The sequence below is a fragment of the Neocloeon triangulifer genome, unplaced genomic scaffold (genome assembly GCF_031216515.1).
Source record: "Neocloeon triangulifer isolate White Clay Creek 2 clone unplaced genomic scaffold, ASM3121651v1 ptg000014l, whole genome shotgun sequence".
Taxonomy (NCBI): Eukaryota; Metazoa; Arthropoda; class Insecta; order Ephemeroptera; family Baetidae; genus Neocloeon; species Neocloeon triangulifer.
In genome coordinates this window covers 11677256-11691126 of record NW_026775556.1, presented here as the reverse complement: position 1 = coordinate 11691126, position 13871 = coordinate 11677256, and the positions used below count along the sequence as shown (strand labels likewise).

The window sequence follows — 13871 nt, the reverse complement described above, 5'->3', positions numbered from 1 at the left end:
TAAATAATTTAGGAGAATAAGTTAGGAGCGCATTCTCATGCTATTTGTATATACGCTTTGTGAGATTTTCAACATTTTTAAGTCTCCTTGGATCACCTGTTTTTTGTGTTCTCTATTGTTATTGACGATTGCCTATACCTGACATGCTTCCCTCTCTTCTTCCACCCCCACAAAAATCTCCAAAGCAGCCAGCAGGCAGCAGCGACCAATCTGTTTAGTGAGGCCGCGGCCATCCTCTGATAAACAAGTATGATTCTCGCCACTCGTCTTGTGTCGCGGTCGATCGTGACAAAAATATTTTAATAATTAAAAAAGTGAGTGTAAATATAAGGAATTTATAATAATTATAACGTGTTTAAATTTTCCAAAATTTATTTGAAATAAATATGAGAATAAAATATATATAATTTTTATTCTCTATTAATGATTTTAATTTTAACAAATAATTATTGATAAAAGCTGATGAAATTAGTTAAAATTGGAAAATAAATATAGTTGAGATTTATGAATTTTTTTTACAATTTTAGCTTCTTGAACTTATGCGTGTTATCATCGCGGATCGCGAGTTGCCCTAACCACGATGCACCGGGCACCCATTAATAAATAATTATTTTAATATTTTTAGCTTCTTTATATTGATAAAAGTTTGGGAATAAAGATTTTTGCTTCAACTATGCAATTTAACAACCGCGCAGAGTGCAGAGCTATAGGATTAATTGGATTTAAAAATGATTTCAGATTAAGATTGCATTATGCTTTCCGCAATTGCAATGGGCTTTTTTTCATGTTTGAATTTTGAAAAATTTAAATTACTAAATACTAAATTATGAGAATAATTAATCGTAATTAATAATGCACTTGAAAAGAATAATGCAGTCGCAAAAAGGCCAAAATGGGGCAATTGCTCCTTTTAAAAGGTCGATAAATAAATAATTTGACAATAAATCATCTATTGATATATTGAATGATATAATATGATATTAATGATATATATACGCGATCGAGCGATCTCATCCTTGCAGCCAGCGGACAGCGGACTCTACTGCCTGCGGCCTGCGGTAATTTTGTTAAAAAAAAAACAATTGACGATCGGCCGATAACCGGTTGTTGTTACGATCTCTGAACCTCAGAAGCTCTGAACCTGGCTTCCCGGGCCTGACTTTGTTGTGTCGGGCACCACTAGTGCGTTCGCCGTCCGAAATCTGCTCATTTTCCACTGGTTCTCGAGCGGTCAGGCAGCTATACAATGGCTAGTGAGGGGGAGGCGTTAAGGACAAAGTTGCAGAGTGAGAGTTTGTTTCACATCTTGCCAAGGAAACAGAAATCCGTCTTTTCTGAAATCAACGAACGCGGTGTGGACGACATCACGCTGGAATTCTTCTACAAGCCGCATACCATCACCTTATTTCTAGTCTCAATATTCGCCGTCATATACACTGCTTTTACACGGTATTAACCATTTATAACAAAAATTACCCAAAGATAAACCTTCCATCCCCCTTTCTAAGAGAAAATTTTGTGTACTTCAATACATGCATGCGCGAATTATAGATATATATTTTTGGCTTTTGGCCCCATGATAATCAAATTAAGTATGCATATATATGTATATAACTGGTATCTGACCTATCAATATGTATTATCACCCCATATATAAAATTATGCAAGCTCTGCGTCCTTGAAAGAAAATTAACTATTCCGGTTGACCCTTGGCTTCGTGACTCAATCACATGAAATACAATCAAGGGTTATCAATTATCAGCTGAAAATCTTTTGTTGAATATAAAATTTTTGGTCTGCTACGGCCGGTCTGTTAAAAGACCAATCAACAGAGTTAATTATCAAAGAATTTTCCACAGCTATGCTTTTTTGCAACTTTCTTAAGCTTTTTTAATCGCAGTTTTTTTTAGTGAGCAAATATTTTTAAAATCATAATTTTTAATTTTTAAATATATTTTTATTTGACTTTGATTTAATTTTTATTTTCATTTTATCCTTCAAAACAACTAAGATACATCTATGATAATATTTTGGATATTTCAAAACTGAAATGATGTAACATGACTTCTGTGTCTTTTATTAAGTCTTTTGATTTTTAAAACAAAGAAAATGGCAATTGTTGAATGTTGCTATTATAATTTTCTAAATTTTCAGTAAAATAAATAATACAGATGTGCATTTTTGAACATTTCTCTTCCTCTGGCTTTCAGGAATCATTATTGGCATATTTAATTAAAGCCTTTACCCCATTCGTTTTTAAAATTTAATTTTGTCTTCCAGTAATTTGTAAAATTTAGATTGTATTTTTCTGCTATTGTTGTATTTGACTTCATTCCAATAAAGAATGAGTCCTTTTAAGAAGAAATTTAAAGGACATAATAATTTAAATAGAATTTTGAATTTCAAGCATAATCACACTAAACTCTGAAAGCCGATTGCTTAATTTTAAATATTGTATTTTTAACAGGAATGAAGGTGACATCCAGGACAACATTTGGGCCGGCATTTGTTGCGTCTTCTTCTTCTTCCTCATCATATCGGTGCTGGCTTTCCCTAATGGGCCCTTTACTCGACCTCACCCTGCCATTTGGCGAATGGTGTTTGGTGCCAGCGTCCTGTACCTCTGCACTCTTCTCTTCCTGCTGTTCCAGCGATACGAGTCAGTCATGGCCATCTTTCATTGGCTAGACCCTGGCCTGGAAAACTTCCACATTGACCAAGAAAAGGTATAAATATCCAATATATGATGAATAAATAAAATAATAATACCTTATGATCCAGGAATATGGTGTGAACTGCTCGGATGTAAACTGGGAGAAGATCTGGAACCACCTTGATGTGTTTGCTGTGGCCCACTTTCTTGGCTGGCTCTTGAAGGCTATTCTTATCCGTCATTTCGGCATTCTCTGGGCCATTAGTTTCATGTGGGAGTTTACCGAGGTGTGTTATGACTTGTATAAACACACACCGGTTGTGTCTGAATCCCTCCATTCTATTTTAAGGTTCAATTTGCCCACCTGCTGCCAAACTTCAAAGAATGCTGGTGGGACGCATTAATCTTGGACGTGCTTGTGTGCAACGGACTTGGAATTTGGTGCGGCCTCAAATTCTGCTCCATCCTAGAGATGCGAGAGTACAAATGGGTCTCAATCAGGTAGTTTAGTCCTTTGTGTTCCTTACATTTTTAAAATTAATAAAATCATCCTTCACAAAGGGATATTCATTCAACTTCTGGCAAGATTAAGCGTGCAGTCCTTCAGTTCACGCCTGAAAATTGGACCCACATGCGCTGGCTGGACCCCAACTGCACATACATGCGCTTCTTTGCCGTCTGCCAGCTTGTGATTTTCTGGCAGGTGTCTGAGCTAAACACTTTCTTCCTCAAACACATATTTGAGATGCCTCCTGCTCACCCTATGGTTATTGGTCGACTTGGTTTAGTTGGCGTAATTGTTGCTCCTTCAGTAAAGTAAATTCATAAATTTTAAAATATTTTCAATTCTCAGTTAATTTTTTTTTTTTAAATTAGGCAATACTACAGCTACGTCACCGACACTCAGTGCAAAAGAGTTGGCACCCAATGCTGGGTTTACGGAGCCATTATGTTCCTTGAAGCGGTGCTGTGCATAAAAAATGGTGGAGAACTGTTCGGTAGAACCCAAGCCTGGAACATCATTGTGTGGCTGTTGGCTCAACTATTTTGCTCCATATTTGTGGTCACAGGCTGTGTTTTGTGGCATCGTTACTATCAGGTAAAGTTTGGAAATATATTTATCATATTGAAGGAGTGAACTCGAACTCTCTTTATAGAATCAAGGAGAAAAATCCAGAGACTCATCCCCAGTTAAAAGCGTTGCATCTCCATCTGATGACGAAGGCCATGAGAAGACTGTCCCGCTTGGCATGAGAAGAAGATTAGTTCACTCGGAATCTGAGGAAAACTAAGCTCTCAAAATCTGGCTCTTGTTTGCAAATGTACCAAAGTTTGTATTTATAGTTGCAGTACAAAGCAATGCAGGAGTGAATTGCAATACAATACATTTTCATGAAACATTAAGTACTGGGATGAAAGACCCTGTATTTCACGATTATCCGTGCCATGAAAAAAGAACAACTTTGCGAGTTGTGAGAGGAAAATCTTTTAATTTTTTTATTAATAAAAATACAAGTCATTCCTATTACGCTTAATGAAAGATTAATATCAGCCATATCAGTTTCAACTATGCATTATTACGTTTCATTTGCATTCTTCTCACAATCAGCAGTGACTACTGTAATCATGAAAATTACTAAACTCCATTTTACTCCAGCTTAAACCCTGAAAATATTTCTCGTCAGTCATTATATGAACAAACCAAGAATCATGACTTTGCCAGATCTGCTTTGTTTTGCCGAAACAAAAAACCATTTTGTGTTACCACAAAACTACTGTTAGCCCTGCCGATATTTGACTGTGCAACATTCGTCAAAGTGTACATTGAACCAATGAAGTATGTAGTTTGTGTTAAAGCTATGATGAAATGAAGCTTTGTCCACTTTTGGCTGTGCAGTTTGTAAATGACATCCTTGCTAGATTTGGTGCATTTAGTTAATAAATTTGAAAAAAATTGTATCCTATTGTTATTGTCTCTTAGTGTGCAATCTTAATCAAAAGTTATTTTAAATTTTTTTCTGGGATTTATGTGCGCCATTCAATTTGGCAAGCAACTCCTGCAGTTGTGATACTCGTCAATGCACGCCCATTTTAATTAGATTAAAATTAACCAAGAGCAATGGCTTTGTCTGAAATGAGTTGTGCGCCATATTATAGAACAATTCTGTCACCTCTTGGAATTAACTATTTAGCGTTGGTAGGTTTTATAGTAGACTGCAGCAATTTGAATGTAAAATGTCGTTCTTTGTTCCAAAATGAAATAAATGTAGTTTGAATTTTAAAAACTTTCTGAGCATTTTGCGTTATGCTAATTAATACTTGATACTTTGCTAGTTGCATTTCATTTATTTGATATGCCACTTCAGCTCTACATTAAGCTTCAACCTTCATAGTTTCAGCATCTTCGTTTAATCTGCTGTGAACTTCCTTTAAATCGCATGTTCCCCTCAGCAAATCGTGGGCAAGCTGCTTTAAGTTTGCAGATATTTTAGAAGTACCCTCTTCGTCTCCAATACCAGTTGATTTTTCTATCTTGAAGGGACAAATTTTCCTAAAAGACACAAATTAAGGAATAATATTTAAAATTAAAAAAAAAATGGCATACCTCAGCTGTTCACCGTAAGCAAAATCAATGCCTCTATGATGCTTTGGATTTAAAATATTAGCAATCTCCTCCTTCTTCATGATGATGGCAGCATGGACACCTGGTACTTCATCCTGCAGCTTGTTTTCTTTATCAAACAAGAACGCCATCCTGACCTTGTTGTCCTCAATTTTTGTCTCACTTCTCTTAGCTAGTAAAAATTTTAATAATTTATGTTTTAAATTTTTTCCTTAATTTACTCGGTGGCTCTAATCCTAGCTTCTTTAAGTCAAAAGATCCCTTCAATGATTGAGGAACGCCAATCCTTGCCAAAGCATTAGATACATCCCACCTATTTATGATCGACTCCGATTCTTCACGTTTCACATCACGAGTTTGATTCAACAAAGCAGCCCAGTCAACACTCAATGCATCAGCACCTGTTAGTCACGGAATTTACTTACTTAGTTGATATAAAAAGAAAATTACAGTGCACAAATACCAGCTTTGATGTCTTCTGCGTCAAGCTCACCATCAGATATTTCCTCAAAGTCCATGTCATCTAAGATATCTTCAACTGGCTCATCTTCCTCTTTTCCAGCATCAGCTCCAAGAACACCATCGATTTTTTCCTCGGTTTCCATTTGGTCAACTGTCTCATCCTCAACCACATCCTTTAAAAAAAATTAACTTTGACAAAAGAAATAATGAAATGCACTTACAGCATTTAAAATGTCATCAGCATCGTCGCTGAAGTCACTGAAATCAGATTCAGCACGTTCAAAAGCACCTCCAGAGTCCTGAACATCTCCCTCGTGACAGACGCGCTTACTGGGTGGCTCTACAGTGTCCTCGTCAATAAGCTAAACACAATTCCAGCTCTAATTTGTAACAATACATAGCCAGAAGAATATACCTGATTATCCTGTTTATTCTTATCATCATCCAATTCATCAAGTTTGGTGTCGGTCACTGTGTCCTTTTTGTCATTCCTAGTAAATACAAAAGAAAACAAAATGCCATAATTTTTTCAATTTTTTATGAGTAAAAAAACTCACTCTTGATCTTTTCCTCTGGGGCTGATTGCACTCGGAGAGCTATGGCCTCGTCTGTGCCCTTTACTAATTCGGCCCTGCTTTTGTTCATCCCAGTCTCGATGACTTGAACTACCACCCTTGACCCTTCTATCCCAATCTTTGTCACGCTGCTCAGGGTGATCATGATCTCGTCCGCTCTTCTGTGCTCTCTGCCTAGAAGGACTCTCCCTAGAAGAGTAAATGCTATTTATAATGAAAATATTTATTTTTAAACTAGGCCCACCTTCGAGGAGGTCGCTTTGAACTGCGTTGATGATCATCCGAGTGGGCAGGTGGCTCTCCCCTGTCATCATATCGGTCATATCTTCCCCTTTCTGAGTAAAAAAATTAGCTTCATGTTCTTTTAAAAAACCATTTAACAAACCTCTAGTAGAACTTCGGTGCTCATGAGGCTCTTCCCTGCCTCTTCGAGGGGAATACTGTGGCGGATGCTGCGTCATGATTGTCATTAATGAAGGCAATTCCTCCTCTCGACCTCGTCCCCTATCTCGAGACTTGTCGTCTCGTCTTTTGTCTCGATCGTTATCCTGAGTAAAAAATTTAGTAATCAATTTTTTTTTTTTTTTTAATCCTGACCTTGGGCCGATTTTTGTCCCTAGAAGGCTCATCACGTCTGTCTCGACCTGAGTTTTCAGGCGAATTTCTACCATGACCTCGAGCTGGAACGGGACTGTTGTAGTCCTGACGTTGATAGTCCCTCTTTTCATTCAACTCACGTGGCTCTCTTGAAGGTGCTCGTGGTCTTCGTTCAGGACTGCGCCCCTGAGGACGATTTCGAGAATCCCGACTGCAAAAAACATTGTTATTTTAATTTCCATTTTACTCAAAATATTACTTTTGCTGGCTTCTGTGAGATTCAGGGCTGTTACGTCTTGAGCCACGTCCAACTCTTTGGTGTCGATCGTGTGGAGATGGAGGCGTCTGGCCTCGTCTGCTCTCCTTCCGTTCAGGAGACGGGAGATGTCTGTTTAAAGGTGGCGAATCATGTTTTTTGCTACTTTTTCCTCTTGGGCTTGGAGTTCTCCTCCTAGGCCTAGCAGCCAACGGACTCGCAGAACGCTTCCTGACGTTGCTTCTTGAAGGTGAACTTCTGCGGCCATCTGGTTGATCTCTCCTTCTAGGAGAAAGTTTTTTGTCGTACGACAAAGGAGGTTGTTTCTTCTTTTTGTCTGGAGAAGGGCTTCTGCCTTTTGGTTTGCTGAAATAATGTTTGTTTATGGTTTATATAATAACATCATAAGCTTACACAATATATAAAACTAAATTAATATTTTAGAGACGTAGCTACTAAAATTTGCATTTTATTGATTTTTGGCTCTAGTTTATGTAGGATATTCTCATTGAACTATAAATATTTACTTTAACCTAGCAAAAAATTAAACACATTGCTAATCAATAATAAAAAAAATGGTGATATATTGGGACTCAAAATCAAGTCATTCGCACCTTTGATGGGAAGTGGATTTGCTCTGTTGCCTCTTCCTTTCAGCACTAGTATTATCAGAAGATGAGGAATTCTTCCTCTTTCTCGGGCCTGAACTAGATCCGGTCCCGAGTTTTGACCTGGACCTCTGCTCTTGCCGACCAGATGAACTGGACCGTTTCTTCACATCTTTTGGATTGTCCCTCATCCTTTTTGTTTCTTTATAAACAGAAAATAAATTAAAGGTCTAAATAAACTTTTTTTAAATTTTTTTACCAGCTTCCTTGAGTTGTTTCGTTATCCCCAATTTCTTCCCTTTCCTCTTGCGATTACGTGGTCTGCGCTTCAAGGGCTGGGAGCTTTTAACTGAAGAGTTTTTGCTCGTGTTTGACGAAGAGCGAGTAGAAGTGGTACTGCTAGATGAACTTGATCTTTTCTGCTATAATATTAAGATTGAGGCAAAAAAATTAATGAAAAGTAAAAATTTTGTAACCTTTTTGACGGGTTTCTTCTTGTTCATTTCCTGCCTATTCTGCAGGTCGAGCTCTTTTTGCAACTGAACTCTTCGGCGCTCTAGTTCACCTTCGTCAAGTTCAGCCCAATTATCACCCTTGCCTTTCCCTTTTTTGTTTCGACCACCTACTTCCTTTCGGTTTGCGACTTCTTTGTTGTGTTGATCCTTATCACTACCCTTGGCACGTTTTGATGGGCTTATCAATGCGTGGAAGGCGGCATTTCTGAAAAAAGTTGAGGATAATTAGGCTCAAATAACCGTGAATTATATTATGATGATTCTCACTTGCAGGATGCACCAAATGGGCAGTTGCCTGTATTTCTCCAATGATGGCAGAAATTTGCTCTCGGTTCTGGTTGTTGTGGATTGGCTTTTGTACCTAAACGATCAAAGACACTAGGTCGGGGCCCGCTAGGCTTCTCCACCGGCTGGTTTTTGCGTTTCCTGCTGGTCGAGGCCGACATTATACCTTCGCACAGTACCCAACTCGGCAACCCAATCGCATTGTGATTTGGGCTGCCCGGTCGATGAATTTATGTACTAACTTCTTCCTCAAGTCTGGAAGAAAAATATAGGATGATCATAAATAAATTATTAAGACAGCTCAGTTACTAGGACCAACTGCAGAGAGTTTCAAAAGTTTAATGTTAATTTTCTAATGGTCAACGTACAATAATAAAAAAAATTTATGATTAAAAAATTTCTAAATTTTTACAAGATCGTATCGTGCAACCCGCAGAGCAGCGCCCAGGAGCAGCAGGCAAAAACAAAATTGTTAATTTTATAGTGCTCAATTGCAACTTACCACAATTTTACAAGGGTTTCTCATCAAGAAAAATTTTAGCAGCTGAAAACCACAGAAGGCATGAAACAATTTGAGTTTTGTTTTGTTTTTCAGGCCCGGGAAGCCAGGTTCAGAGCTTCTGAGGTTCAGAGATCGTAACAACAACCGGTTATCGGCCGATCGTCAATTGTTTTTTTTTTTTAACAAAAGCAAAAGTACCGCAGGCCGCAGGCAGTGGAGCCCGCTGTCCGCTAGGCTGCAAGGATTAGATCGCTCGATCGCGTATATCATTAATATCATATTATATCATTCAATATATCAATAGATGATTCATATTGTCAAATTATTTAATTATCGACCTTTTAAAAGGGGCAATTGCCCCATTTTGGCCTTTTTGCGACTGCATTCTTTTCAAAAAGCATTATTAATTACGATTAATTATTCTCATAATTTAGTATTTAGTAATTTAAATTTTTCAAAATACAAACATGAAAAAAAGCCCATTGCAATTGCGGAAAGCATAATGCAATCTTAATCTGAAATCATTTTTTTAATCCAATGAATACTATAGCTCTGCACTCTGCGCGGTCGTTAAATTGCATAGTTGAAGCGAAAATCTTTATTCCCAAACTTTTATCAATATAAAGATTAAAGAAGCTAAAAATAGTAAAATAATTATTTATTTATGGGTGCCCGGTGCATCGTGGTTGGGTCAACTCGCGATCCGCGATGATAACACGCATAAGTTCAAGAAGCTAATTGTAAAAAAAATTCATAAATCTCAACTATATTTATTTTCCAATTTTAACTAATTTTAACAGCTTTTATCAATAATTATTTGTTAAAATTAAAATTATATATATTTTATTCTCATATTTATTTCAAATAAAGTTTGGAAAATTTAAACACGTTATAATTATTATAAATTCCTTATATTTACACTCACTTTTTTAATTATTTAAATATTTTTGTCACGATCGACCGCGACACAAGACGAGTGGCGAGAATCATACTTGTTTATCAGAGGATGGCCGCGGCCTCACTAACTAAACAGATCGGTCGCTTGCTGCTGCCTGCTTTGGAGATTTTTGTGGGGGTGGAAGAAGAGAAGGAAGCATGTCAGGTATAGGCAATCGTCAATAACAATAGAGAACACAAAAAACAGGTGATCCAAGGAGACTTAAAAATGTTGAAAATCTCACAAAGCGTATATACAAATAGCATGAGAATGCGCTCCTAACTTATTCTCCTAAATTATTTATTAATTTTACAAAATATAATTATGTGGGTGCACAATTTTTGATACGGCCAATATTAGGTTTGTTGAAATCAGCATTAAAATTGTCAAATTTTGATGAAAGTTAATTTGAAATTAAAAACCAGAGGTCAAGAGGGCAGCGGGTGACCTAGGGCACTTAGAGCTTTAACAATACCTTCTTGCTCTGGAGCTTAAAATTTTGAATCAACCATCGTTAGAATTATGCGATTCGGACCAGTGGGAGCAAAGTATTTGCGCTCGGCAGTTTAGTATGAACATCACATTTTTAAGAAGGTTGAATTAAATTTAAATTATTCTATTAACGCCATTGACAAGAACGCTTCAAGTGTTTTGAGCCAAGTCTTTAAGCAACTAATCATAATTTATTTGTGTTTTTTACTTGAAATCTATGTGCTGCAGTCAAAGTTGAAGTGGAAAAAACACTGTAATAATTTTGAATAGCTGTTTCAGAATCTGAATTCTCACAATAAAAAAACAATAGATGTATTTGAGCTTAGTTGTGAATTTTCTCAATTTTTACTTCATTAGCAGGCGAGATAATTAATAAAAACTCCGCGACCCGCCCCAAAAATTTTTGGACTAAAAAGCCGCGGTCGTCTCACACAAGAGAGACATCGGCGTTATTGCGCTGTTCAAGTTTCTGTAAAAACGAAAACTCAAAAAATCGTAACTTTGGTCCTATTGATCCGAATAATTAAATTTTTGAAATATATAAAAGATTTTTCAATCTCAAAAAATTGGTATCAACATTTGATTAAATATAAAAGATAACAAGGAAGCTATTAGGCAAATATCTCTTTTATGAATACATAGCTTGTAAAATTTAAAAAAAAAAAATATGTATAAATTTGTTCAGAACAGTGGAAAAAATTTGAGACTTAAACAAGTAAAAGAAGGAATCAATAAGGCTCTTTTAAATAATCATCTGTGCTAAATATGACCGTAATCCAAATATTAAAAAAAAATTATAATTATAAAAATATCAACTCAATAAAATTATAAAAATTTTACCTTCCGCGTTTGTGTTAAACCAAAACATTTTTATACTTTGATCTCATACAATACACCACAGCCTAATTAAAATGAATGCCCGTAATATTCTTATTTTATTTGGGTTTAATTCACTTATTTTATTTTGACCATGTTCGTAAAAATATTCTGCTGATAATTATATAATATTATTTCTAAATTTAAATTTAAGAAGGTGATGAAATATGACATATATTTTTTAATTTTATTAAATATGCATGCATAAAAATACTAGTTCCTGAGACGCGGAAAAGGTAGTACGCAGTGAACTATAAATTCCAGCTCGGGTGTCATTCGCGTGTGCTTTTGGATTCAAATTATAAAAATACGTCGCGCCACCCCGCTCCACAAACAACCGGTTACCGATATCCCCGCCCCCTGCCGGTATAACCGTTTGAACCTGTGAACCTGGCTTCACGCTCGCTTGTTTTTCACTTTTCAGCCGGCTGCGTTGGAGGAGTGGCACAACAAAATTTAAGCGATTAATCGTATTTTCTGCCCTAACCGGTTAATTAATTTTAAATTATTTTACGTAACTTGTAAAATATTTTCAGAAAATGTGAATTAAAACGAAATAATAAAATAAATAATAACAAATTTATTATAATTCTAACTTTTACGCGCATTTTAATGAATATATTAATTAAATCAAAAGATTTTAATACCATAACCGGTATGTTTCTCAATGAAATAACCGTAATTGGAATGCGTGTGTTGACATTTTTGTCGTAAACTTTAACTTTCACATTTTCACATGGCATGTTGTGCAGATTTGCAGAATATGCATGAACCGAGGGCTGACGTTCCAAGCCGATAAAAATATTTCAACGACAGCAGCATGCATTTAAGTTTTGAAAAGTCTGTGCAAAAGGCATAATTACATATAATAAGTCTCTTAGAAATATTTTGTTTAAAATTTTGACAAATTCGCTTGCATTCTAAATTCCAACAAGACAGCTGCCATGTTCAAATTTGGTGACAATTTTTATCGGGAATACAAATCAAAGTTTGCACAGAGTAATTCGCACCTGTCATTTGACCAACCACTGTTTATTTTGGTCTTCGTTCTCTCCATTTTCATCAACAAGGTTTGCTCCATTCTTATTAAACCGCTTATTTCACTGAAAATTGATTGAATAATTATAAATTGTCCTCAGTATGTCTTGTCAGTGCTCAACTTTACTTATCCGACGATTTTCCAAGGCTGGCAGACTTTGGTCGGGGTCATTGTGCTCAAGATCTTTGTAATATGCAGCAGCAATAAAGTCTGGCAGGTGACAAGACTGGAGAGGCATGATTTTCTGCTCCTGGTGCCTCACTTCATTTTCTATGTGTCTGCCATCGTGGCGGGGTCCAAGGCCCTGTCGAAGCTGGTACGGAGAAGACAATTAGAAAATTAAAAGAATTCTGCAAAAGTTTATTTATTTGTAGCCAATCTCTGTTTTTGTGAGTGTGAGTGGCCTTCCATCTAGCTGCATCTTTCTGCTGGACAACCTCCAAGAAAGTGACTCGACAGCCACTCGTGCCCAAATAGCTTCTGCAGGAGTCACTTTTGCCACTTCAGTCCTCATTTTGCTAACAGACACTCAGCTGGAGGTAAATTTTTTGAATGCCCAAAGAAAAACTTGTCTCATTAAACAATGATATAATTTTTAAATTTTAGGAGGAAATAATGTTGGAGCCAACGAACAGTCCATATTACTGGGCTCTGTTTTATGTCATATGCTTGACTGCACAATCTCTCTACGCAAGGATTTCTGATGCGCACAAATATTCCTCACTAGATAAATTTTACTACAGCAATCTTTTTAGGTAGGCTCAAATTTTTTCATAAGAAAAATATTTAAAAAAATTAATACTTTTTCAGTGTGATAATTCTGGCCCCTGCCAGTGTGTACCTCGAAGAAGCATTCCAAGCTCTGCATTTTGAATATGCCAAGCAAACTCTCTTCCACGTTTCCTGTCTACTCTCTGGCCTCTTGGCAACGGCCGTAGGACTCCTTCACTGTCGTGCCTCAGCAGACCCAGATTCTGACCTCACACGAGGCCGAGCTGTTGCTGGTTTGGTCAGTTTTCTCATTCCTGTCTTCATTGTGCCAGAGAGCCCTGTTGTTAAGTGGTTGATCTTCCTGAACCTCACCTCAGGACTACTTTTTCCCTTCGAGGAGGGCCAGAATGAGCCCATCGGCAGAACGGTCTCTCTTGCAAGTATACAGAAAAATCTGATGGTTATTTGATGTGATAGCTGATTAAAAATTTCAGTGCAATGTAAAACTGTGTGAGTCGTGACAGGTAGTTAAAATTTATTGGCTGCTTCTCACTGAAATTAAGTGACATATTTGCATTTTGTAGCGTAACCATGACTGAAAAATATATTTTAAGTATCTTCTTTTTACTCGAAAGATTTTTAATTTATTCAAATATCCTAGCAGGCGATGCAAATTTTTTAGGACATTAAATTTTCAAATAAATAAATGGCGATGGAAAGATTTCCAAGTCCTATTATTT

At 36.6% G+C, this 13871-nt stretch overlaps 3 protein-coding genes across 5 annotated transcripts; 2 read left to right on the top strand and 1 right to left on the bottom strand.

The window, feature by feature from the left end:
* Positions 1 to 1145: 1145 nt before the first annotated feature.
* LOC132200251 (phosphatidylserine synthase) lies at positions 1146 to 4938 on the top strand. Its single transcript, XM_059625581.1, has 7 exons — positions 1146 to 1449; positions 2468 to 2726; positions 2782 to 2940; positions 3003 to 3154; positions 3215 to 3469; positions 3530 to 3752; positions 3811 to 4938. Exons 1-7 carry the CDS (start codon positions 1247 to 1249, stop codon positions 3943 to 3945), a joined length of 1386 nt encoding a protein of 461 aa, XP_059481564.1. The 5' UTR covers positions 1146 to 1246; the 3' UTR covers positions 3946 to 4938.
* A 46-nt stretch (positions 4939 to 4984) lies between these two features.
* Positions 4985 to 9174, bottom strand: LOC132200250 (serine/arginine repetitive matrix protein 1-like). 3 transcript variants are annotated; one of them, XM_059625580.1, is made up of 17 exons: positions 9077 to 9174; positions 8557 to 8829; positions 8251 to 8494; positions 8034 to 8196; positions 7781 to 7976; positions 7170 to 7532; positions 7051 to 7121; positions 6911 to 6993; positions 6699 to 6861; positions 6558 to 6648; positions 6296 to 6502; positions 6154 to 6229; positions 5960 to 6100; positions 5740 to 5911; positions 5498 to 5677; positions 5259 to 5448; positions 4985 to 5204 (listed from the first exon to the last, which is right to left on the bottom strand). In XM_059625580.1, the coding sequence occupies exons 2-17, from the start codon at positions 8733 to 8735 to the stop codon at positions 5027 to 5029; spliced, it is 2697 nt and encodes an 898-aa protein (XP_059481563.1). In that variant the 5' UTR covers positions 8736 to 8829; positions 9077 to 9174; the 3' UTR covers positions 4985 to 5026. The 3 variants fall into 3 exon arrangements, with proteins under 3 accessions (XP_059481563.1, XP_059481561.1, XP_059481562.1); XM_059625578.1 differs by having other exon boundaries at positions 6911 to 7121; XM_059625579.1 differs by having other exon boundaries at positions 6911 to 7121; positions 8034 to 8193.
* Positions 9175 to 12087: 2913 nt separating this feature from the next.
* Positions 12088 to 13758, top strand: LOC132201974 (transmembrane protein 241-like). The gene is made up of 5 exons (XM_059628549.1): positions 12088 to 12451; positions 12521 to 12736; positions 12795 to 12959; positions 13027 to 13175; positions 13231 to 13758. Exons 1-5 carry the CDS (start codon positions 12326 to 12328, stop codon positions 13598 to 13600), a joined length of 1026 nt encoding a protein of 341 aa, XP_059484532.1. The 5' UTR covers positions 12088 to 12325; the 3' UTR covers positions 13601 to 13758.
* The last annotated feature ends 113 nt before the right edge of the window (positions 13759 to 13871 follow it).